Below are 27,235 nucleotides of genomic sequence, written 5' to 3'. Positions count from 1 at the left end.
AGAAATCCCACCTGAATACGATCTGAATGAGACTTAAATGCGACTAATTGCTACGACCGCCGACGAAAGTGGATTTGTCATCACAACATCCGGTTTCCGGGAGCAGAGTATTTTTTGGGCGGCCGACTTTTTGACGCATGTCTCGTCAATAGAGCACAAATAATAGGCTTTAAGTATACAGTACAGGCCAAAAGTTTGGACAGACCTTCTCATTTCAATGTGTTTTCTTTATTTTCATGACTATTTACATTGTCGATTGTCACTGAAGGCATCGAAACTATGAATGAACACATGTGGAGTTATGTACTTAACAAAAAAAGGTGAAATAACTGAAAACATGTTTTATATTCTAGTTTCTTCTAAATAGCCACCCTTTGCTCTGATTAGTGTTTTGCACACTCTTGGCATTCTCTCAATGAGCTTCAAGCACACCTGTGAAGTGAAAGCCATTTCAGTTGACTACCTCTTGAAGCTTGTAAAACAAGGATCACCTCTGTAGGCATTTTAGTTGAATTCCCACTTGTCACACTGCTGTCCAGACTCATGGTTACACAACCACTAATTATACACAAATTAACAATGCCATTTTTGCCAATGTTTTCATTGCATATGAAAGTGACAACTTTAACGAAATAGAAATAGAAAGAGTAAATGAAACCAAATTTCTAGGTAAAATAATAGATGATAAAATGAACTGGAAATCTCATGTAAAACATATAAAGTATAAAGTTGCAAGAAACACGTCAATAATGAATAAAGCAAAACATGTTCTAGACCAAAAATCACTTCATATTCTCTGCTGCTCACTAGGGTTACCATATCTGAGTTATTGTGCAGAAATATGGGGAAATAACTACAAAAGTACACTTCATTCATTAACGGTGTTACAAAAAAGATCAGTTAGAATACATAATAAATAATGTTGGATATAGAGAACATTCAAACCCTTTATTCATTCAATCGAAAATACTGAAATTACACGACATTGTGAATTTGCAAACAGCTAAAATTATACACAAAGCAAACTACAACCTGCTACCCAAGAATATACCACAATTATTCTCAACAAAAGAGGAGAAATATAATCTTAGAGAAAAATGTAATTTAAAAAATGTGTACGCACGTGGCCTAGTGGTTAGAGTGTCCGCCCTGAGATCGGTAGGTTGTGAGTTCAAACCCCGGCCGAGTCATACCAAAGACTATAAAAATGGGACCCATTACCTCCCTGCTTGGCACTCAGCATCAAGGGTTGGAATTGGGGGTTAAATCACCAAAATGATTCCCGGGCGCGGCCACCGCTGCTGCCCACTGCTCCCCTCACCTCCCAGGGGGTGATCAAGGGTGATGGGTCAAATGCAGAGAATAATCTCGCCACACCTAGTGTGTGTGTGACAATCATTGGTACTTTAACTTTAACTTTAACTTTAACACTTAAGACCTTCAGTATATCAGTATGTGTAATTAATTTATGGAATGGATTAAGCAAAGAAATCCAACAATGTGCTAATATAATCCACTTCAAGAAACTCTTCAAACTTAAAGTGTTTACAAAGTACAAAGAAGAAGAACCATGATAAACATTCTGAATGTATTTCATCCATCCATTAATTTTCTAGATCAGTGTTTTTCAACCCCTGTGCCCCTGCACACTAGTGTGCCATGACATATTGTCTGGTGTGCCGTGGGAAATTATGCAACTTCACCTAATCGGTTCAAAAAATATTTTTTGCAAATCAATAATTATAATCTGCAAATAATGTGCCGTTGCTTAGTGTCTGTGCTGTGTAGAACTCGGCAGGGTAACCACGTAATACTCCATGTCAGTAGGTGGCAGCAGGTAGTTAATTGCTTTGTAAAAGTCGGAAAGTGTCGGGTGAGACGAGGATGGTTGGTTGTGATCACAATATGCAGAGCACAGCGGGAGGCAGTGTGTAGGTAAAAAAGGTATGCAATGCTTAAACCAAAAAAGAACAAAAGGGAAAGGGAAAGGGAAAGAAAAAGGCAATGGCTATGCAAAAGGAAAGTAAAACTGAACTGGCTACAAAGTAAACAGAAACAAAATGCTGGACGGCAGCAAAAACTTACGGCGTCCACAAAGTACATCCGTACATGAGATGACAATCGACAATGTCCACACAAAGAAGGAAAGCAACAACTTAAATAGCCTTGCTTGCTAACACAAAGTAGGTACAGGGAATAGCGCTCAAAGGAAGACATGAAACTGCTACAGGAAAACACCCACAAAACAGGAAGGGCCACCAAAATAACAGCGCAAGACAAGATCTAAAGCACTGCACACAGGAAACCAACAACAAACTCAAAAAAGGTTGAAAAACACTGTTCTAGATCAGTGTTTTTCAACCACTGTGCCGCGGCACACTAGTGTATCGTGAGATATTGTTTGGTGTGCCGTGGGAGATTATGTAATTTCACCTAATTGGGTTAAAAATATTTTTTTGCAAACCAGTAATTATAATCCGTAAATGTGCCGTTGTTGAGTGTCTGTACTGTCTAGAGCTCGGCAGAGTAACCGTGTAATACTCTTCCTTACCAGTAGGTGGCAGCAGGTAGCTAATTGCTTTGTCGATGTCGTGAACGACGACAATGGTTTGCAGGTAAAAAGGTGTCTAATGCTTAAATAAAAAATAAACAAAAGGCGAGTGCCGCTAAGAAAAGGCCTTGAAGCTTAGGGAAGGCTATGCAAAACTAAAACTGAACTGGCTGCAAAGTAAACAAAAACAGAATGCTGGACGACAGCAAAGACTTACAGCGTGTGGAGCAGACGGCGTCCACAAAGTACATCCGTAAATGACATGACAATCAACAACAAAATAGGAGCGTAAGACAAGAACCAAAACACTACACACAGGAAAAGCCAAACAAAACTCCAAATAAGTCACAGCGTGATATGACAGGTCGTGAGAGTACACCTACTTTGAGACATGAGCTATAGAGATGCATGCTTGGTTATGGTTGGAATTCATATCCAACAATTGCAAGAATGACTTTTTATTGTCAATATCGGCTGCTGGGTTTCATTTTTTTTATGTTTTCTGCTGGTGGTGTGCCTCGGGATTTTTTCAATGAAAAAAATGTGCCTCGGCTCAGAAAACGTTGAAAAACACTGTTCTAGATCAGTGGTTCTTAACCTTGTTGGAGTTACCGAACCCCACCAGTTTCATATGCGCATTCACCGAACCCTTCTTTAGTGAAACATAAAATGTGTTTTTCTTAATTTAATCTTAATTTATAAATATTAATCATGAAATGATGTTATTATATTAAAGAAATACTAATAAATATATATTTTACAAACATAAAGTTACAGGAATGTACACAGGATCCCATGTTTACATCTCATTGTGCAACATGTGAATGTTTTAGTGGGAACTAAATGAGATATCTGAAAGGGGTACAAATTATTTCCAAAGCAGGACCCCCACCCAGACATATAATACTAGTGCACAGCTCATGAAAAACAATATGTTTTGATATTGTTATTGTACGTGGGCCAAAACACTTATATTAGAAAATAATCTAATGGAAATGACTGCTGTCATTTGATTATAATAATAAAACATTTAACTTGTTATTTAGTCAGGTTTGGGACAGGTGTGCTGCAGGTGTGACCACAGTGCATGTGCACGTCTGACGTCGCTCACATGTGCTCCACTGAATGCTCAAGGAGTTTTGACGTTTGCTCACGCATATGGAAAATTAGAGGGAACATTGTTTGGGGGTATCCATAATACGTCGATAGGAAGAATTTTTTATTTACACGATGAGTCGTGTGTGTCTTGACCTCCGCCGAACCCCTGAGGCCGACTCACCAAACCCCTGGGGTTCGATTGAACCCAGGTTAAGAACCACTGTTCTAGATAATCTTAGTTATCTCACTATATGAACTTTAACTTATTTTTTATGTTATTAGTAAGTGAGTATATTGTGAATAAATTGAGAACGGGAAGTGAACACATGTTTTAGCAACTGCTAAGTAAAGGAAAAGGGGTAGGATTAAATAAGCTCTGCTTCTTCCGACTCCTTTTCGAACATGTTGAATAGAGAAACTGGAAATTGTGATGCATCATGTATGCACGCATGCACGTTCCAAATAAACCATACTTGCCAACCCTCCCGGATTTTCCGGGAGACTCCCGAAATTCAGCGCCTCTCCCGAAAACCTCCCGGGACAAATTTTCTCCCGAAAATCTCCCGAAATTCAGGTGGACCTGGAGGCCACGCCCCCTCCAGCTCCATGCGGACCTGGAGGGTCCGCATGGAGCAATGTTGTTGTAATATATTGAGTTGGAGGCAATAAACAGGCGAGGGGATGAAGTACGTCTCTTTACTGTAGTCTTCAGAACAGACTCACACACTTGACGTCAGGTGCGCAACACCACGTAAATCTTTGGCCAACCAAAAAGTAACACCAGTACGCTATAGCCAACATTCACCAGGAGATGGCAACAGACAAACATAGATCACTCTATTACATTCCTCCCCTTTTAGAAATGGAGAAGTTACTCAAAATAAATAAACAACCCAACCAAAAAATGCAGCAGCTCAATTAAAAAAACTGTACCTAAGCCACATTCTTTTTTTTTTTTTAGTACTGAACTCTTAACCCTCATTTGTAAATAATAACATGCTTATTATACAAACATTATTTGTACACCTTTAACACAGATTTTTATACTGTCTTCAGAGATTCTGTTTTTTTGGTGGTACTCGAAACCTTTCTGGGTATCTGCGGATCACTGGTGGGGTTTTTGTTGTGGGTGATCTGGGTTCTGATGATGGCAACTCAGCAGCCCTCGAATCTGGTTCAATGATGAGACTAGTTTGTGTCTGACTCACTGATGGTCCTGGTGATGGAACTGAAACAGCACTGTCCAGTTGTACTGAAGGCACATTTTCTGCAACTGGTGGAGACTATATAACTGGCAGTCTCTCCATGTTTTCTCGCCATGGTAACATGTGATCCACATGCACTGTGTGCTGTCTCTGTCCCTCTTGATAGATAGATAGATTGATATATTTATATATATATATACATATATATATATATAAGTATTTTTCTAATCATAACAATAATAACGTCACACATGCATTGGCCCGCTAGAAGTTGTGGTTTCCACCTGTCAGCAGACAGTGTCAGCAAATAAACACAGCAGCACAGCTAATGCTTAGTTTGTTATGGAAAAATGCGCAGTACGCACTTTGTGTAATGCGTGCTGCATTGCTTCCGCTGTGGAACTCAAAGACATATCACTGGTCGTATACCTTTTTTAAACAAGCGGATGGAGGTGTGTGTGTGTGTGTGTGCAACAAGGTGCTAATGATAGCACACAAGGAAGCAGTTTGGCAGCCTACCTTGGCCATTTGCGCCTGCACTCCCGTGGCTTTGAGAGACAACACGGCTTTCTGTGCTGCAGCCGGGCTGTCAAAATCAACAAAGCCGTAGCCTGGAGAGAGAGAACAGAGGAAGAAATCCAGAAGAGAAAATTAGAAAGGGGAAATAAACGCAGAGACAGGCATTAGTAAATAACCAAAAAGAGAATGCCAATGAAATAACAAGGCGAATGACAGACGCTTGGTAATTGCAGCAGTAATAGGTTAGTAACATGACGACGGAGGCTGCCAGTTCTTATATCTGGTGAGCACTACATTGTTTGATAATTAGCTGCGCTGACGTTCAGGGAGATGCTATGCATCTTAATTAGAGACACGGATGAGAGATTTTCTAATAACAAACTGCAGAACCCTGTTCACCTAAATCTCCCCACAAAATGCATTAGAGTCATACACACACACACACAAAGTCACACTGATGCACACTGCCCAAACACACGATACACGTATACAAAAGGGGTACACTGCAAAAACTGAAATCTAAGTAAGATGAAATATCTCAAATAAGGGTGATATTTGCTTATTTTCTGTCTGATAAGATCAATCTTCTCACTAAGCAGATTTTATGTTAGAGTGTTTTACTTGTTTTAAGGGTTTTGGTCCTAAATGATCTCAGTAAGATATTACAGCTTGTTGCTGAGATTTGATGACTTATATTTAGTAAAACATGCTTGAAACTAGAATATCAACTGATGCAAAGCCGTGTCATCAACACTCACAAGTATAAAACTGCTTTTTCAAAGTAAGAATTTCTTATTTCAAGCATGAAAAAAAAAATCATGACTTTGACACAATGTTGTCTCATCACAAACTTCAGCTTCTCCAGAACTCTGCAGCCCGGATAATCACCAGAACCCCTTCAATCCAGCACATCACCCCTGCTCTGCAGCAAGCAAGCTCTGTTTTCGAAATCGTGCTGAAGCGATCCAGAAAAAAATATAATACTTGTCGTGATTTGTTGGTGGTGAACCCCAAGACGCAGAGATAGCAGGCATGTTGCGGGAAAACATGACTTTAATGTCAAAAGGAAATGCAGGAAAACAGGAACCAGGATAACAGGAGACAGCAAACAATCCTCGAGCCCTGACTGGAGGGCGAGGCAGGCATAAATAGCAGTCAGCTGATTGACACCAGGTGTGGCCAGGCTGCCAATCAGCAGCAGGTGAGGGGAAACAGCGCTCAGGGAGACAATCGGGAAATGGAACCAAAATAAGAGCACTGACAGGAAATAAACACAACCCGACGTCAATATGACAAGTCATTGTATTGTCTGCTCGTGGAAAACAAACATCCTAATCTATGATTTGACTCCCTCGAATGGCTTATACGCTGTGAACAACAGGAACATAGGCTGTTCTGAAAACACCCCCCGAGGACACCTCAATGATGGACGCTTTTGACCTCCCTCCTTCCTCAACGACACCTGGAGTCGAACTTTTGCTTGCATGCAGATCGGCCTCAGTCTATGAACATTACATCATCACACCCAAGACAATGGAACCCAGCACATTACCCCTGTTGTGCAGCAACTCCACTGGCTATCCATCAAACATCGCATCCACTTTAAAATAATTCTCCTCACTTTCAAAGCCATCCATAACCTCTCTCCATCATAGCTCTCTGACCTGATCCATGTCGCCACGCCCTCACGTTCCCTAAGATCCTCTTCATCCATCCACCTCTCTGTCCTTTTATTTAAACTGTCCACCATGGGTTCCCGAGCTTTCAGCCGCTCTGCCCCACATCTTTAGAACTCTCTACCAGCAGACCTTCGCAACTTAGATTCAATATCCCTCTTCAAATCAAGACTCAAAACACAGCTATTCCTGACTGCTTATTCATTGTAATCATCTTTTCTTTTCTCTTTGTTGTTGTTGTTTTTTTTTTATCCAATTTGATTTTAATGTTGTGATTTTGTACGGTGTCCTTGAGTGCCCAGAAAGGTGCCTTGTAAATAAAATGTATTATTATTATTATTATTGTTAATTGTGTCTCATATTAAAACAGATGACAGCCAAATGGACTGTTTTATTTTCAATGAAACAATAGAAAATACGTACTCGTATAGTAGTACAGTTGGCACAGTACAGTAAACGGACAGTTAATATTTAAACATTCAACATGTGACATTTCTAACTATTTTTAACATAAATAGTTCATGCACATTCAGGTAAATTCTTCAAAATTACAATTAACAAATGTTTTGGAGCGCATATCATTATGTCAAGATAATGGCACTAGCATTTACTTAATTTAAGAATATTTTTCAACATATTGAGAAAAAAGGTCTCATATTTGTTTTTTCTATCAAGAAAAGTGCACTTGTTATTAGTGAGAATATACTTATTTTAAGGTATTTTTGGGTTCATTGAGGATAGCTAATTTTACTTGTCTTGGAAAGTCTTGACAAGCCACATTTTCTTGTTCTGTTGGCAGATAATTTTGCTTAGTTCAAATAAAATACCACTAATTTTTGTTTGTTTTTTTCTTGTTTTTGAACACTGACTTTTTGCAGTGTGTTGGGGTCGTTACAGTCGCGACCAAGTGTCATGTACAGACGTAAATGACATTGAGACACGGGTATTTCATTTGTTTAATTATAAAATATGGATGATATAGATGACAAGTGTACAAACCGACTTATACTCAGGAGCGACTTGTGTGTGAAATTGTTAACACATTCCCGTAAAATATCAAATAATATTATTTAGCTCATTCACGTAAGAGACTAGACGTATAAGATTTCATGGGATTTAGCGATTAGGAGAGACAGATTGTTTGGTAAACGTATAGCATGTTGTATATGTTATAGTTATTTGAATGACTCTTACCATAATATGTTATGTTAACATACCAGGCACGTTCTCAGTTGGTTATTTATGCCTCATATAACGTACACCTATTCACAGTGTTGGGACTAACGCGTTACTTTGTAATGCGTTACTGTAACGCCGTTAGTTTCGGCGGTAACTAGTAATTCACGCGTTATTTTTTATATTCAGTAACTCAGTTACTGTTACTACATTATGCGGTACTGCGTTATTTTACGTTATTTTTTATGTAGTATCGGCGAGAAACAGAAGATCTGAGTGTGTTTTATTGGAGCGCTGCGGTGGAAAAGAAAAGGCGTGCTTTCTGTGGGTGGGGGCGGGGGGGACTCCCAGACCGTAGTTGAGGGGCGCAGGGGAGACGTTCCTCCAGGGCCTATGTACTTCGGGGCTAACAAGTGGGTCTTTACAGCTGAGGGCGAATGACGAGGCCGGCGGTTTGTTGCAACTTTGTGACTTTATTGGACGCAGCCATCCACCAAGCCAGAGCACCTGCACGCACTCACTGTCGCCTCTCGCTCACCTTTCTCGCCCACTCACTCACTGACGTCACTCACCTCACATGCAGTCATATCTTAAAGGGCCACACACACACACACATACGCTACTCTCAACACCTAACAAGACATCATGGCGAAGCCAGAAGTCAAGTTTTTTAACATGGAGACATTCTCAATACTTTTCTTTTGTCAAGCACAAAGAAAATAACATTTTAGTTAAATGTAAGTTGTGTCTAGGATCAAAGATCCTATCTACTTAAAGTTAAAGTTAAAGTGCCATTATGTTGCAGCTATTTAAAATAGTTGTGTCAATTTGTTCTGGCCTGAAATAAATTGGCCCTTTGAAACATTTCTTTGTCTTTGTGTGTTGTATGTAGACCACATTGCTTTCTGAGTTCATTGATGCAAATGCATGTCAAGTTGATCAACAGATTGTATTATTCTCCAGTGCAATAACAGTACTGAAATGAAGGCTAAAAGGGCATTAATGGGAGCCTTAAAAAAAAGGGGGAAAAAAATAAGTAACTAAATAGTTACTTTTCACAGTAACGCATTACTTTTTGGTGTAAGTAACTGAGTTAGTAACTGAGTTACTTTTGAAATAAAGTAACTAGTAACTGTAACTAGTTACTGGTTTTCAGTAACTAACCCAACACTGCTTATTCAGCCTGTTGTTCACTATTCTTTATTTATTTTAAATTGCCTTTCAAATGTCTATTCTTGGTGTTATGTTTTATCAAATACATTTCCCCTAAAAATGCGACTTATACTCCAGTGCGACTTATATGTTTTTTTCCCTTCTTTATTATGCATTTTCGGCCGGTGCGACTTATACTCGGGTGCGACTTATACTCCGAAAAATACGGTACACATCTTTATTGAATTTATGAATCAGAGGGCATTATTAACTGCTTTTTAACCAAAATTACATTTACACAAAAGTCACTCAGCTCTTCTTCAAAACATCCCGATATTTCATAAATCCCAGCTGTGGATTCCGTTCCCTCCACTTTCCCCTCTGTGAATTTCCAGATGGGTGTTGCTGACTGTTCATGTCGGGGAACATTTGAGACAAAGAGAATGAGGAACTACAGACTGAAAATGAAGGAGTGTTGTGGGTGTGAGGTGTGGATGGACAGAATTGCAATATTTGCAAAAAATATAAATATGAGTCTATATGTATGTGTGTGTGTGTGAGAGAGTGTGTAAGTAAAATAGAGTTATGGGAGAGAGAGGAAACATGGCAGCAGCTCTGGTATGCTGCCAACCTTTGAGAGATTTGTTACTGTGGAGAGGATTATGAAGGGCTGTGAATGGGGTTGTGTTAATATGCTGTGTGTTGAGCAGCACAATGTGGGCCAATCAGCTTCAGAGTCTTTGAAAAATCAAAAGCTCAAATGACTTCCAGGGTGTGCGAGTGGGTGCTTGCATGCGGCACTTTCTGAATCATGTACTCTTAAATAAATTACCGTTTGATTAATTATTCCATGAATGCGAGAGCTTCCATTAAAGTACAATAGCACCTTCACCTTATGCATACTGTATACATTATATGCATTTACAGTATAGGCCCTGTTGTATATGTTAGAATATTAGCAAATATACATTTAAATTCACACATTTGTCCTGAACTTCATTTGAAAAAACACACACAAATTCAGCTGCCACATCTGGCCTTCCCTCTGTCTATCATCTGTTGTTTTGGGGACATTGATAATAGCTTTGGTACGTCTAATCCAGGGGCCGGCAATGAAAAACATTGAAAGAGCCATATTGGACAAAAAATATTAAAAACTAATCTGTCTGGAGCCGCAAAAAATGAAAAGCCGTGTATAAGTCTTATAATGAAGGAAACACATGATGTAAGTGTCTATATTAGCTATAATACCCTACTATCAAAATGACTATGTGTCGCAGGCTGAAGCAAATCTTCGTTGACAGAAATGTTGAAATGTTATATTTATTCTACACATTTTTACAACATTAGAAAACATTAGTAAATCAGAGGCTATTCAGAAGATGAGATAACGCCTGGAAATTATTGGCTTTCAATGGCCAACGGTAAAGATGTGTGTGTCCAAGTTAAAGGAAACGGCAGGCTCTTCTTTCAATATATTTATTACAATCTTTGGCAAACTAGGTAATGTTTGATGTGGTCTGGAACAGCATGGCACACAAACAAATGCAGCCAATAGTATATACAGATAATGTGTCATGAGACATGCAAAACTAAATTATATACAAAGAGGATAATAGTAAAGGATATTAAATGAGCTCAAATATACCTACAAACAAGGTATAATGATGCAATATGTACATACAGCCTAAATAGTATGTTAGCATTGATTAGCTTGCAGTCATGCACTGACCAAATATGTCTGATTAGCACTCCAACAAGTCAATAACATCAACAAAGCTCACTTTTGTGCACTCACGCACAGCATAAAACTTTTGGTGGACAAAATGAGACAGAGACGGAGTGGAAGATGTTACATGTAAACAAACTGTTGCGTCACAGTCCACACTATGGTGAGTTCAAGAACTGCCGAAATTAGTAGGACAAAACGATGTTCAAATACAATTAAACAGTGGTCTTTCTAACAATTGGGAAGGTTTGTGTCATGTTTGTCCTCAAACAAAAAACATACTAAAACAAAAAAAATATATTTTTACCCCATCTTTTTCCATTTTCAATCCTTTTTTAAAAATGGGAGCCACTAGAGCGGCACTAAAGAGCCGCATTCAGCTTGAGAGCCGCGGGTTGCTGACCCCCGGTCTAATCACTTGCACAAGGCTGAAAGATTCATGACTCCAAATGCAACCCCAAGTTCAAGCTGTTGATCCAACGGCTAAAGAAAGAATGGTACAAAGGTTTAAGTCTTAAAAAGGAGGAACTTGCCTCAGATATAAATATTTTTTTAATTTAAAACAATTGTATTTAGCTACACATTCTTTTGACAATATCACCCTCATCTCACCTTTGTGAACACTTTTGGACTCATTAACCCATTGGACTTGTCTGCTCTTTTGCTATAAAGTCGGGGCTCTCTTTTGCAGTAGCTGGCCCATGCAGGGGCGCCCACTTCTGGTGTTAACTTACGCAATCGACAATGCTTTTGCGCGAGTGAGACCAACGCTGTAAGTTTTACCATTGACCAGTTTTAAATAAACAATGTTGGTTTCCAAAGCTTTGAACTCTGCGGCTTTTACAAAAGTGGTCCGGCTAAGCATGTTGAACCTTATGAAAAAAGGATACAATCTTATTCATCTCATAAAGGATGAATAAAGACATCAGTTACTTGTCTATTTTGTTAGATCAGCTGTTGTTTTTTGTGTTTTAGGTACCGTTTGGATACAATTATTGTATGTCAATACACATTTACAAAATCTCTCTATGTAAATATCTCATTTCACAACATGTATCAGTGTTTTTAGTCCAGTGCGGCAAATATATATATATATATATATATATATATATATATATATATATATATATATATATATATATATATATATATATATTACAAATTCGTTCAGTTTTCAGTTCAGTTTCAGTTTATTTCGAACATGCATACGATACAATTCATCACATATTTCCTTTCATTACAGCACATCCAAAAAGGAGTAGGAAGAAGCAGAGTTTATTTAATCCTACCCCTTTTCAGACCGTAGTCTGTTTTTGTCAAACCTTTTTAATTTGTACATTTCTTCTGTTATTATTTGCATCAGCTTCTGTGTGCTCTCTCCTGAACAAAACGCAGTTGTATCATCTGCAAATAATACTAACTAAGTATTTCGTAACTTCACAAATGTCATTTATGTAGAGATTGGGGCAGGGGTTAGTGCATGTGCCTCACAATACGAAGGTCCTGAGTAGTTCTGAGTTCAATCCCGGGCTCAGGATCTTTCTGTGTGGAGTTTGCATGTTCCCCCCCCGTGACTGCGTGGGTTCCCTCCGGGTACTCCGGCTTCCTCCCACCGCCAAAAGACATGCACCTGGGGATAGGTTGATTGGCAACACTAAATGGGCCCTAGTGTGTGAATGTGAGTGTGAGTGTTGTCTGTCTATCTGTGTTGGCCCTGCGATGAGGTGGCGACTTGTCCAGGGTGTACTCCGCCTTCCGCCTGAATGCAGCTGAGATAGGCTCCAGCACCCCCCCGCAACCCCGAAAGGGACAAGCGGTAGAAAATGATTTATATAGAGATTGAACAACTTTGATCCAAGTATTGATTCCTGAGGTACTTGGTGCAGTTTAATAAACCGGTGCAGCTTATTGTCCGGAAAATATGGTACTTGTGAAATATTCCAGAAGACCTGACCTTTAGCTGTTCAACAAAAGGACGCTAGTACATTCCGCAGTAACCTAAGATATACAAATGTTTCCCATCCATAGTTGTACAGGACAGGCAGCCACGAGTGATCGGTCATTCATGAACGATCTGGCTGTTGGTAATAGATTGTCTTGTTTGTGAGCACACAAACAGGATACCAGTGACCTGTATGACCGACTCAACCAAAACAAAAACATTTCAGATCTGTTGTCAGACAAGACACAGGGTCCACTCAAGGGGAGAATAAGAACCGCCAAGGAGTCTGATTGTCGAAAGGTGGAAGTGAACTCCGGCAGAATGGGAAATTAGGAGCCTCAAAGGACAATCGCCAAGCTGGATAGATTTTTTAAAACAAGCTGGCTATTATTATTTTTTGAACAGGTTTAGCTCACTATCCTTTTCTGTTCCTCCCTACTTTGCCTTGATATTTTCGATACAGCCCTTCCTTTACGAGCTGCCACCCCCTCCTCCTCAAAAGGACGGAAATCGCCCCACTTGACAGCTGAACAATTGAGAAGACAACCTTAGAAAGTCAAACAAACCCAGGCAGCATGACCGGATCTCATCAGTCCCAAGGTTCTAAAGCCAACAGCTGGTGCAGTAAAAGGTGACCGTTCTATTGGAAACCTATTGCCTGGTACTGGTACGCCACCCCATCCGATCTCTCTTGGATGCACTTGGATGGTAGTGGTGGTACCACTCGAGCCAGGTCTCTGACTCCGCCATTGCTTCCAATACCATCCAAGTAACACTGAGAGAGAACCAGCTTGAGATGAGTGCCCTAGCATTCACCGTTTTCTATATTGTTGACTATTTGTCGCCGAAGCCCCAGTTTTTTTCCCTCAGAACAGAGAGAATTCTGAAGAATTCCACATAGGCTTTATTTGTCGAAAAGATAATTTGACCTGTGAGTTCGAATACACATCGACATACAGGCTAACAGGCATATATTTCCCCCGTTAGCCTGTATGTCGATGCGTCGTTGACCGGGCTAGCATGCCAAGCATTACACTAGGAGCTAAGCACCATCACTCTAAGTATTCGTTGCACAAACATACTAGCTTTGTTAGACAAGATCATAGACTGCATTGGACAATATAGTTTCCATACGAAATGTCCATGTCCATTCATTACAAATATGAGAACATAAATGCCCGACTTACCTATCAAGGAGGAAATTAGCAAGTTTGGCGTCAGATGAGAAAATATTGTCCGCCTTCAATCGTCTCCATTTTTCAAAGGCATCCCCGATACAAATCCTTGTTTTGTTCCTGGCTTTTTCATAAATAAGTTGAGAATCGTAACGACGCCTTTTAGATTTACAAAGGTGTGACATGTTTAGTAACTTTACCAGTGGCAGTAGCTAGACCAGTGGTTCTTAACCTTGTTGGAGGTACCGAACACCACCAGTTTCATATGCGCATTCACCAAACCCTTCTTTAGTGAAAAATAAAATGTTGTATTTTTGCAAATTCAAGACAAAGTTATATGGTTTTGGTAACACTTTAGTATAGGGAACAGTGTTGGGACTAACGCGTTACAAAGTAACGCGTTACTGTAACGCCGTTACTATCGGCGGTAACTAGTAATCTAACGCGTTATTTTTTATATTCAGTAACTCCGTTACCGTTATTTTTTATGTAGTATCGGCTAGAAACTGAGAAGATCTGAGTGTTGCAGCGCTGCTAAAGAGGCGACAAAAAAGAGGCGCGCCGCGCGCTGTCTGTGTGTACGTGTGTGTGTGTGTGTGAGTGTGTGTGTGTGGGAGGGGGCGTGTCTGTGTCTACTATCAAGACGTCATGGCGAACCCCGAAGCCGAGTTTCTTAAAATGGAGATATTTTCAGTACGTTTCTTTTATCGACCACAAAGAAAAGAACATTTTAGTTGAATGTAAGTTTCAAATATGCTGAAACAGCGACAAAAACAACATGCTTCGACGAAGCTAGTAAAGAGACACACACTTCACCTCCAACAGCGGCTGGATTTTAATGAGGCACTGCACACTGAAGGTACACACACTCTGTCAATTCTCTTATATACTCTTTCATTTTAAACTTTTAGAGTGTTTGATTATCACATCACTCTAAATGTTTAGACTATAAAGTTCACAAACCTAAAGAGGGATACTAGTGGGCCAGGCTAATATTTCCTTTTCTCTAAACTAAGTGGGGAAATGTGTAGAGTGTTCTGGGCTTCAGACATGATTTTATTTCAGAATTCCTTGAGAAAACGCCTGGTTAGGCTTTGTGTATGTAGTGTGTGCCTTTCTTGTTTTACAGCTATGTTGTTATTATGCTGTTTGTTACTTATGTATGTTAAGTTGCAGCTATTTAAAATAGTTTTGTCAATTTGTTCTGGTCTGAAACAAATTGGCCCTTTAAAACATATCTTTGTCTTTGTGTGTTGTATGTAGAGCACATTGCTTAGCAGAGTTCAGTGATGCGAATGCATGTCAAGTTGATCAACAGATTGTATTATTCTCCAGTGCAATAACAGTACTAAAATGAAAGCTAAAAGGGCATTAAATGGGGCCTTAAAAAAATAAAAAAATAAAAATATATATATATATAAGTAACTAAATAGTTACTTTTCACAGTAACGCATTACTTTTTGGTTTAAGTAACTGAGTTAGTAACTGAGTTACTTTTGAAATAAAGTAACTAGTAACTGTAACTAGTTACTGGTTTTCAGTAACTAACCCAACACTGATAGGGAACATATTCTAAGTAACAAAGACTTAATTTAAAGTTATTTGGTTAGGGTTAGGGTTAGTGTTAGAGGGTTAGGGCCAGGGTTAGAGGGTTAGGGTTATAATAAGGCCATGCCGAATAAGGCATTAATAAGTACTTAATAATGACTAGTTAAGAGCCAATATGTAACTAATTTGTAAGTTAATAAGCAACTAATTAATGGTGAATATGTTCCCCATACTAAAGTGTTACCATGTTTTTTTACTGGTGCACAAAATGAACCGTGTTCAATCACCCTGTTCAAATAACAAAACCAACACAGTGCATAAACTCACAACAAATTACACACCTGCAAATCAGTCTTACTTCTGCTGTTGCCGTATCCGTAATACGCCGATAGGGAGAAGTTTTTATTTACATGATGAGTCGGGTGTGTCTTGACCTCCGCCGAACCCCTGAGCCCGACTCACCGAACCTCTAGGGTTCGATCGAACCCAGGTTAAGAACCACTGAGCTAGACGAAGATGGCGGTGCATAACTGGCAACCTGGATGTGACACACTCACTGACTTTCTAATTGGTCAAACGTTAGAGGGCGGGACATCGAAATTAAAACAATAACAATATTTCAGGGCTATATTTTTTTTATCTTGATAGATTGAAAATTAGCACCAATGAGTTGACTGATGAACATTATGACATAATTTATTTAGAAAGTATAAATAACGACAAATAAAAGTAGAATACTATTGTTACTATTACTAGTACATTTTCAGAATGTGCTTGTTCTATTTTTAAACAAAGAAAACAATCTGAAGTTGTCTTTATTTAGGCAATTGTGCATTCTTCACGAATCCTCTGCACACAGCAAATCTACGCTGCACACAAAATCAAATCCAATCTGAACTCTAAACAAAATAAACATATAATTTATTCTGTATGATTTTGCAATGCAACTGTGAGTGACAGGTGACAGGTTGTCACAAGAGATAAAGCAATGTCCGTCAACACTATTAGTATTATTATTGTAATGTCTGTCGAGACGCTTTAGGAAGGTGCAGGAAATTACATCAATCACTTAATTGAGAACAACTCTTCATTAACCACACCAAAAATATTAGTAAAAACTTATCGAGCAAAACTGGTAATTTTATGCCGTACAAACCAAGCCAAAACCAATTCTGTCCTCTGTCATATCAACAGCACCCGCTCGCCATTTATCACTAATGCCAACACACACACTCACTGATGCGTTTATGGCCAAACAAGAAGTCGGACAACTCCAACACCACACAGAGTGTAAATTCCAGGTCCTTACACTTTGACTCCACAATCAGATGTGTGCTTATTCTACTGACATTTATTAAGAATGTTAATTTAAGGTTATTTATCACCAAATGCTGTTACTAGATTACAGAAGTGCTCATGAAATGATATTTTTGTCGACAAAAAGTTACAGAAATGTGAATTTTATCCCTTGCTTTTATCTAATTGTGCAACATGAGAATGTTTTAAAATACCAGCAAAGTTGAAAAACAAGTTGACTTTATATGCTTATTTGTGTTTCATTGTATCCATTTAACCATATCCAATTGGATATACAATCCACAAAGTATGTCAAAACACTGTTTAAAATGTCACAAAATGCAACAAATTCAGTCAGCCGTTCTGAAAATTCCGCTCCGAAGGCCTTCGGTAATTTCTGAAGATTCTACGTCACCGTAGTGACACTTCTGCACTCTGACCATATTATTAGATCAGTCATACTGGAAATACACAAAAGTTGGAAAGAGATGTGGTGTTTAATATTCACTAACCTTTTGTAACACAAGAACATATGCTCGGCTTTTATTATGCATTCGAAATCGTGAATAAATAGCTAACGATTGAGTCAACAGATCGAGGGTCTTCTGTTGTGCTCATTATACTCTCTAAAACATCCAGAAACTGCCAAAAATATCAAATTTACATGTTGTGACCTGAAAATGAACCAAATATGAGTGATATTGTTATTATAAGCACCAAAGCAGACGCATTGATAGCAGTGAGCTAATGCTAGCTTACTCTGACACACTATTAACTAGCGGCTGCTTTTGCTTCATTTCAAAATTGCTAAAAGTAAATCATACAGTATAATTCATGCAGTTCTCTTCTGGTAGTAGACAAAAGTGGCCACGAACCGACAGGTTGGTCGACCTTCACATCCCCAATGTGGCGATCGAGACACAATTGTTGCAACAACTTTTGTTTAACCCTTCGTTAGGATTGTAATTGAATCTTCATCTAAACAGAACTATGTGAGCGTCCTGTCGGTGGACATCCCAGCGAGAGTGGACATGTTACACTTTTTGTTTTATTCTGGTTTAATATGGTTAGTTTGTATGTTTACCAACGAGCAATGCTACGGATTTCTACTGTCACAATAAAGCTGCATCCCGGTAGCAGTCGGCTTCTATAACTTATTGCTTATCCTCTTTGTGTTCAGGCTCAAAAATATAAGGTCCTGGATCATAATTGTTCCCAAAGTAATCATTGTTGGCTCTCACAAAGCCTGCTCGAACGGCATTGTTGTTGATGGAGAAGGGATCTTTGGTTCCTAGCGCGACGTCACGTGATCACTGGCTTCCTGGCTCGGAGATCTCCGTGAGATTGATACTATTTTGATCATATTTATTTATTTGCAGAATATGGAAGTCCTTTGTTGTCATGAATCAGACATATATGATAATAGCTTCAATATAGAGTCAACTTGTTTTTCCACTCCACTGGTACTTTAAGGGGAACTAAATGTGATCTGACCTCCACCCGGATATTCAATACTAATACACAGCTCGTGAAAAACACAATTGTATTGTTATTTTCATTGTAAGTGGGCCAAACCACTTATATCATAAAGTAATATCATGGAAATGACTGCTGTCATTTGATTATTATAATACGACATTTAAATTGTTATGATGTCAGGTTTGAAACAGGTGTGATGTTGCACACATGTGCTCCACTGAATTCTCAGGGAGCTTTTGCGTTTGCTTACACACATGAAAAATTAGAGGGGACATTGATGGTGGCGTGTCTAGAGGTTGCACAGGAGATGGAATACACACACATATATATATATATATATATATATATATATATATATATATATACAAATCCCGTTTCCATATGAGTTGGGAAATTGTGTAAGATGTAAATATAAACAGAATACAATGATTTGCAAATCATTTTCCACCCATATGCTTGAATATGCTACAAAGACAACATATTCGATCCCTCAGTCTGTACTGCATCAACAAGCGACATCAGTGTGTAAAGGATATCACCACATGGGCTCAGGAATACTTCAGAAAGCCACTGTCAGTAACTACAGCTGGTCGCTACATCTGTAAGTGCAAGTTAAAACTCTCCTGTGCAAGGCGAAAACCATTTATCAACAACACCCAGAAACACCGTCGGCTTCGCTGGGCCTGAGCTCATCTAAGATGGACTGATACAAAGTGGAAAAGTGTTCTATGGTCTGACGAGTCCACATTTCCAATTGTTTTTGGAAACTGTGGATGTCGTGTCCTCCGGACCAAAGAGGAAAAGAACCATCCGGATTGTTCTAGGCGCAAAGTTGAAAAGCCAGCATCTGTGATGGTATGGGGTGTATTAGTGCCCAAGACATGAGTAACTTACACATCTGTGAAGGCGTCATTAATGCTGAAAGGTACATACAGGTTTTGGAGCAACATATGTTGCCATCCAAGCAACGTTACCATGGACGCCTCTGCTTATTTCAGCAAGACAATGCCAAGCCACGTGTTACATTAACGTGGCTTCATAGTAAAAGAGTGCGGGTACTAGACTGGCCTGCCTGTAGTCCAGACCTGTCTCCCATTGAAAATGTGTGGCGCATTATGAAGCCTAAAATACCACAACGGAGACCCCCGGACTGTTGAACAACTTAAGTTGTACATCAAGCAAGAATTGGAAATAATTCCACCTCAGAAGCTTAAAAAATGTGTCTCCTCAGTTCTCAAATGTTTACTGAGTGTTATTAAAAGGAAAGGCCATCTAACACAGTGGTGAACATGCCCTTTCCCAACTACTTTGGCACATGTTGCAGCCATGAAATTCTAAGTTAATTATTATTTGCAAAAAAAAAATAAAGTTTATGAGTTTGAACATCAAATATCTTGTCTTTGTAGTGTATTCAATTGAAAATGGGTTGAAAAGGATTTGCAAATCATTGTATTCCGTTTATATTTACATCTAACACAATTTCCCAACTCGTATGGAAACGGGGTTCGTATATATATATATATATATATATATATATATATATATATATATATATATATATATATATATATATATATATATATACATACATACATACATACATACATACATACATACGTACAGTACAGGCCAAAAGTTTGGACACACCTTCCCTTTCAATGTGTTTTCTTTATTTTCATGACTATTTACATTGTAGATTGTCACTGAAGGCATCAAAACTATGAATGAACACATGTGGAGTTATGTACGTAACAAAAACAGGCGAGATAACTGAAAACATGTTTTATATTCTAGTTTCTTCACAATAGCCACCCTTTGCTCTGATTACTGCTTTGCACACTCTTGGTATTCTCTCGATGAGCTTCAAGAGGTAGTCACGTGAAATGGTTTTCACTTCACAGGTGTGCTTGAAGCTCATCGAGAGAATGCCAAGAGTGTGCAAAGCCGTAATCAGAGCATAGGGTGGCTATTTTGAAGAAAGTAGAATATAAAACATGTTTTCAGTTATTTCACAATGTCAATAGTCATGAAAATAAAGAAAACACATTGAATGAGGAGAAGGTGTGTTTAAACTTTTGGCCTGTACTGTATAAACTGGTGAAGAGCTTTGTGGGCTGGTGACGCAGGAATCAACTAGTTAACAATGGCAGAACTAAGAAGTTATTGTTGGACTTCAAGAGGACCAAGACCAGCATTAACCTATCATTTACCATCCTTTTGGAAGACACCCGGATAGCAGAGCGTAGTACACTTCATGGGCGAACTGGACTTGAGCACCAACTTCGACGCTGTGTATAACAACGGGAACGAGAGGAGTGTATTTCCTGAGTAGGCACAAATCATTCAATAAATGCAGCAAGACGATGGACATCTTCTACCAGTCTGGAGTAGCAAGTGCCATCTACTGCTGGGGGACAGCGCACAAAGCCAAGGACAATAACAGGATTGATAAACGTGTCAAAGGGGTTGGCACTATTGGAAGGGAGCTGGAGTGGTTTGAGTCGGAAAGAGTCAAGATCACTGAACAAACTGGTCTCCATCATGGACACTCCTTCAGATCCTCCCCATGCAACAGCAGAGGAGTTAATCCTCTTTGCTCTTATAAAAATTGTATTTTGTTTACCGTATTTTCCTGGCCATAGGTCTTATTTATGTGGCTCACCTTCGACAGGGTCTTCTCCCCGTCATCGTTGTTGTAGCGGTGTAGCGTGCAAGGATGGGAGTGGAAGAAGTGTCAAAAGATGAAGCTAACTGTTTTAATGACATTCAGACTTTACTTCAATCAATAACAAAGCAGCATCTCCTCATCCGTGGCTCACTAATGCAATAACAACGCCGGAAATGTTTCCCGTGAAAAACCGTCCGACCGGAACTCTCTAATAACTAAAATTCCTTGGGTGAATTATGTAAAATCATGACACCGGTATGTTTTAGCGCTTCCATAGCGAGCTATAAGTTAGAACTTTACGCTACTTTATATTAGAAATGGCAACAGCAGAGGTTGAATGTCACATAACACGAAGATAGTGAAAAAGAAGAAGCTTATAGACTACGGCATCGCCATAGACTACAATGGCGGATGTGTGCACATTTTCAGGACTTATGCAGATCTCAAATACACATCAACAGGTACCAGATGGTAAGAAAAGTTGCATTTGCATAATATTGTGAAACAAAACGCCAGATAATATGTCTGCTAACGGGTGCCAGTTTGCGGTCCTTATACACACACCATAGTAATACTTGTATCTCTGACTACGGTAGCCGTAATGAGCCGACAATCCATCAAGCGGTGCGGCTTTAAAGTCGTACTAAAACATTTTGACATATTTCTGAGTGCCGTGTGTAATGTTCTTTATTTCAATGGAACATTTAAAGTTTTGGTGTTGTTTACTGGCGTCATATTGCAGTCTACACGTATCTCTTATGTGTGACTACCACCTACTGGTCACACTTGTCATTACACTATGTACCAAATAAAATTGCTTCGAGGTCGATAAGCACAATCAGAATTATTCCGTACATTAGGCGCACCGGGTTATAAGGCGCACTGTCGATTTTTGCGAAAATGAAAGGATTTTAAGTGCGCCTTAAAGCCCGAAAAATACGGTACTCTACATCCTTTCTCTTTGTGGACCTTTTCTGGTACTAAGTGCAAAACAGACATAATACATATACACAACCAAATGTATGCATATGAATACTGCATACCAGGCCCAATAGTATACCTCTCAGAATGTACAAACTTTAAAGTACCATACCATCGCCATACGATATGTATAACATGTATCTAATAGCCCGTGTACCACTAAATTGACTCTTAAAGTCAATGCTGAAATGTATTATCTTTGAGTTTATAATAGAAATACTAAATAGGGAGTAACATGGGGCCTCTGGCGATGGGTATTTTAAATGTATCATCTGCAAATCTCAAATTACGAATTTAATATTCACCCCAGCCACCAAGAGTGTGCTTATCAAACTTTCAGGAGTATTTTAGAGAATGCTGACCTAAATTTAGGCAAGCCTGAGAGCAGGGAGATGGCTGCGAGGAAGCGCCTGTTTACAAATGAAAGGCGGAGGAAAAGGAGGTTTACTGGGGGTCAGCTGAATAAACTGAGTAAGACTAGATTGACAGAAAACTGCCTCCAGTAATAAAAGCAGTGGAATCCTCCAGTGTGCGGTTATTGTATCTGATATACATAAAGACTGTGTGAAATGTGTGATCTGTAGCCATGGGCTGAAACTATTTATGGACTGCTATGTTGGAAGGAAGAATACTGTCGCAGTTGTGAAACACTGCAGGTATAATTTCTATATTTGTACTTTTAAAGGGGCTGTTGTGAAAATGAGTCCAACTGATGCTAAAACATCACCAATATATAATAAATATTTAACGAGATTTATGTTTTTGTGAAGAGCAATAGATGGTAAGATTATGGGATATTATGATGTTCAGAGACTACACTGCAAAAACTGAAATCTAAGTAAGATTAAATATCTCAAACAAGGGTGATATTTACTTATTTTCTGTCTGATAAGATAATTATTCTCACTAAGCAGATTTTATGTTCGTGTTTTACTTGTTTTAAGGGTTTTGGTCCTAAATGATCTCAGTAAGATATTACAGCTTGTTGCTGAGATTTTATGACCTATATAGAGTAAAACATGCTTGAAACTATTTTTGTCCAAATGTCCAAAACACACCCAGCAATGGTGCACAGGAAGGCGGAAAAGAGGGGAAAAGGCCAATATGGTCAAAAGTCCTAATTTTGTCCAAAATACCTCCCCGGGTTCCAGTCCCACGAGTCCCGCCGCCGGCCGCACAAGTCCCGGAATGTAAAAAATGTCCAAAACGCACCCAGCAAAGTCCCACGGGGAGTGGGGGAGAAAAGTGAGAAAAGTCGACAAAAGTCCCCAAAAATGTTCAAGATACCTACCCAGGTTCGAGTCCCACAAGTCCCGCGCTGGCCGTGCAAGTCCCGGGATGCCCAAAATGTCCATAACACACCCAGCCGAGTCCCACGGGGAGGGGGGATAAAAGTTGGAAAAATCGGCAAAAGTCCCAAAAATGTTAAAAATACCGACCTGTGATTTTTGAACATTTTACCGACTTTTCTCACTTTTCTCCCCGCCTTCCCGTGGGACTTTGCTGGGCGCGTTTTGGACATTTTGGGCATCCCGGCCGGCGGCGGGACTTGAGGGACTCGAACCTGGGTAGGTATTTTTAACATTTTTAGGACTTTTGCCGACTTTTCCAACTTTTATCCCCCTTCCCCAGGGGACTCGGCTGGGTGTGTTATGGACATGTTGGGCATCCCGGGACTTGCGCGGCCATACATAAGATTTTATGTTAGAGTGTTTTACTTGTTTTAAGTGTTTTGGTCCTAAATGATCTCAGCAAGATATTACAGCTTGTTGCTGAGATTTAATGACCTATATTGAGTAAAGCATGCTTGAAACTAGAATATCAACTGTTGCAAAGCTGTGTCATCAACACTCACAAGTATAAAACTACTTTTTTAAAGTAATCATTTCTTATTTCAAGCATATACAAAAAAAATCATGACTTTGACACAATTGTGTCTTATAATTAAAACAGATGACAGCCAAATGGACTTTGCTGTTTTATTTTCAATGAAACAATAGAAAATATGTACTCGTATAGTAGTTAGTGCACTTGTTATTAGTGAGAATATACTTATTTTAAGGTATTTTTGGGTTCATTGAGGTTAACTAATTTTACTTGTTTTGGAAAGTCTTGACAAGCCAAATTTTCTTGTTCTATTGGCAGATAATTTTGCTTAGTTCAAGTAAAATACCCCTAATTTTTGTATTGTTTTCTTGTTTTTGAACACAGACTTTTTGCAGTGTATATTGTGGGTTATTCACAGCAATCAGACAATCGGTTGTGCAAAGAGATACATTGTAATAATGTTAACCTTTTTACATTTATTTCAGTGTTAATACGTTTACTACAAACTAAATGCAATCACCTCTATAGTAATGGATTTGATTGTTTAATTTGTACATGTGTTTGCATTCAATATTAATTAAAGCTGTCAAAGTTAATGCAACAATGTGTTAATTTTAAGTTATTTTAACGGCAATCATTTTATTTACGCGTGATCCTCAATCTCGTTACCTTGCGTAATGACAATAAAGCTGATTCTGATTAACGTTTTTGACCCTCGGCCCGTTCTGTAGGTTGGGGAAATGTGTAATGGCGTCCAGTTACTGTTGAACCACAAGCTTGGCAAAAGCTAGTAGAACTGCACAAAGAAAGGGGGACACTGTGAAAATCTCAGAACGCTGGTAGAGCGCATTACTGCTTGTAGAGACGAGGAGTGTTTGGATTACAGTTGAGTGTGATAACAAAGTGTAGATTTGTACTCAAATTGTTTAGTAAGTTGTAATTCAACAAGCTCAGCAGAAACAGAGATGGTAGAGAGGAAGTTGGAAGTCACTTGTCAAGTCTTTTCTCATACCAATCACATACACGCAGTTGGCGGCTTCACAATAAAAGCGCTATGCTTCACATACGGTCTAACCAATATATAATACAATCATACTGTTCGTGTCATTCTGGTATATTTCTACCTAAATTAAAGTTTTCTTGCAGATTGAAATGAAGTGTATTGTAATGGCTGCGGCGATATGAAGGAAGAAGATTGTCTTTGAACAATCTCGTCTTCTTCTTCGCTACCACTGAGACTAGGTTTAACCCTGCAGGCATGACTGCCACTGCAGCCCATATCGGGTAATTACAGTTTACTACACAATATCATCATCGCTATGATATATTCTTTTATAACCTGTTCTGATTGATAGTCCGCAATTACAGAATGTTTAACAGGCTGGATATTACATTTTATGAATAAATAGGCAGAGCAGATTAAAACATTGTCATGCAGAAATATGAATGCCATTAACGTGTACAACATGTAACTTAGTTTTTTATAATAAAATTGAAATATATTTCCCCAACTGCCCAAAATATTCAGAAAGCAATGTTTGATGTGAAGTAATTAGAGCCTTAAAAAGTTAAATAATTCATTATTGTTTTTGAGTAATCACAGTGAAAAGATAAATAAAATCCCATTAAATATATCTGGGATCCAAAAGGAGCCCCACTCATAAAGTGACAAATTTGTATTCGTTTTTTTTTTTACTTTCAACACTTAAGTTACGAGATCAACTTCAGATATATCTGTCGATTTTACGTTTGAACTATTATTTTGTTTGTTTTGTGCTCTTTTCTCAAATGAAACGTTGATGTTTTTGTATGGCAACCACACAGAATATGCAATAGTTTCCACATAAAACATTTTAAAGTAAAATATTTGAAATAATTGAAGCCTTAAATAGGTCAATAATTCATTGTAACATTTTTGAATTTTTTTGGAGCAATGGCAAAAACAAAAATAATGATAGACAAAGGAAAAAAGAAAACAAACAGCCTGCGTGGCAGCTTTGTGTCAACATTGCAACTTTTTCTAGTTAGATTTCACTTCATTCATTTTTTTTAATGTTTTTTTTTATTTTTACAATAGCATTTCCAGAATATGTGGCGGGCCGGTAAACAATTGGCTGCGGGCCGCAAATGGCCCCTGGCCTGCACTTTGGACACCCTTGCTCTAACCCTAACCCTAACCCTAACCAAATAACTCTAAATTACCGTATTTTTCGGAGTATAAGTCGCTCCAGAGTATAAGTCGCACCGGCCGAAAATGCAAAATGAAGAAGGAAAAAAAACATATATATGTCGCACTGGAGTATAAGTCGCATTTTTGGGGAAATGTATTTGATAAAACCCAACACCAAGAATAGACATTTGAAAGGCAATGTAAAATAAATAAAGAATAATGAACAACAGGCTGAATAAGTGTACGTTATATGACGCATAAATAACCAACTGAGAACGTGCCTGGTATGTTAACGTAACATATTATGGTAAGAGTCATTCAAATAACTATAACATATAGAACATGCTATCCGTTTACCAAACAATCTGTCACTCCTAATTGCTAAATCCCATGAAATCGTATACGTCTAGTCTCTTACGTGAATGAGCTAAATAACATTATTTGATATTTTACGGTAATGTATTAATAATTTCACACATAAGTCGCTCCTGAGTATAAGTCGCACCCCTGGCCGAACTATGAAAAAAACTGCGACTTATAGTCCGAAAGATACGGTAAGTCTTTGTTACTTAGAATATGTTCTCCTAGTGTCCAAATAACTCTCAATTAAGTGTTTGTTACTTAGAATATGTTCCCCATACTAAAGTGCTACCATATTTGTTTTACCCATATAAAAGAATGTGGGAGAAATAGCATCCCTTTACAGAATAATACAACTAAGAAAGAAAGAAACAATGTCAGGATCATTTTGTTCTGCGACTGTATTCACTGCAGGTACTCTGGAAGTTACTAGCGCGCCAGGGATCTAAAGGAAACTTTGTACCTGCCACATAAAATCCGTTCAGAGCGACTCACTATGTGCTTGTTTTGTGCTAAAACTAACATGCAAAGAAACAACTTAAGCGCCTCAAAAATAACAACAACAAAAAAAAAACCACACATGCACGGGTGAACACATTTTTCTTGAGTAAGAGGAACGTGAAGTGTCTGCTAAGACGCCGCCTGTCAATATGAAAGGAGTATCGTCAAAGAGTGCTTTCTCT

At 38.7% G+C, this 27,235-nt stretch overlaps 1 protein-coding gene across 3 annotated transcripts in view; it reads right to left on the bottom strand.

The window, feature by feature from the left end:
* The window catches only part of rbms3 (RNA binding motif, single stranded interacting protein), a 750,312-nt gene that overhangs the window by 459,640 nt on the left and 263,437 nt on the right, over positions 1 to 27,235 (bottom strand). For all 3 annotated transcript variants that reach the window (XM_061982784.2, XM_061982785.2, XM_061982783.2), the window contains exon 4: positions 5,374 to 5,465. In XM_061982784.2, coding sequence (XP_061838768.1) covers positions 5,374 to 5,465 — 92 coding nt within the window. The remainder of the gene's footprint in view (positions 1 to 5,373; positions 5,466 to 27,235) is intronic.

The sequence above is a fragment of the Nerophis lumbriciformis genome, linkage group LG21, assembly GCF_033978685.3.
Source record: "Nerophis lumbriciformis linkage group LG21, RoL_Nlum_v2.1, whole genome shotgun sequence".
Classification (NCBI taxonomy): domain Eukaryota; kingdom Metazoa; phylum Chordata; class Actinopteri; order Syngnathiformes; family Syngnathidae; genus Nerophis; species Nerophis lumbriciformis.
This window is presented reverse-complemented; position numbering and strand designations above follow the sequence as displayed.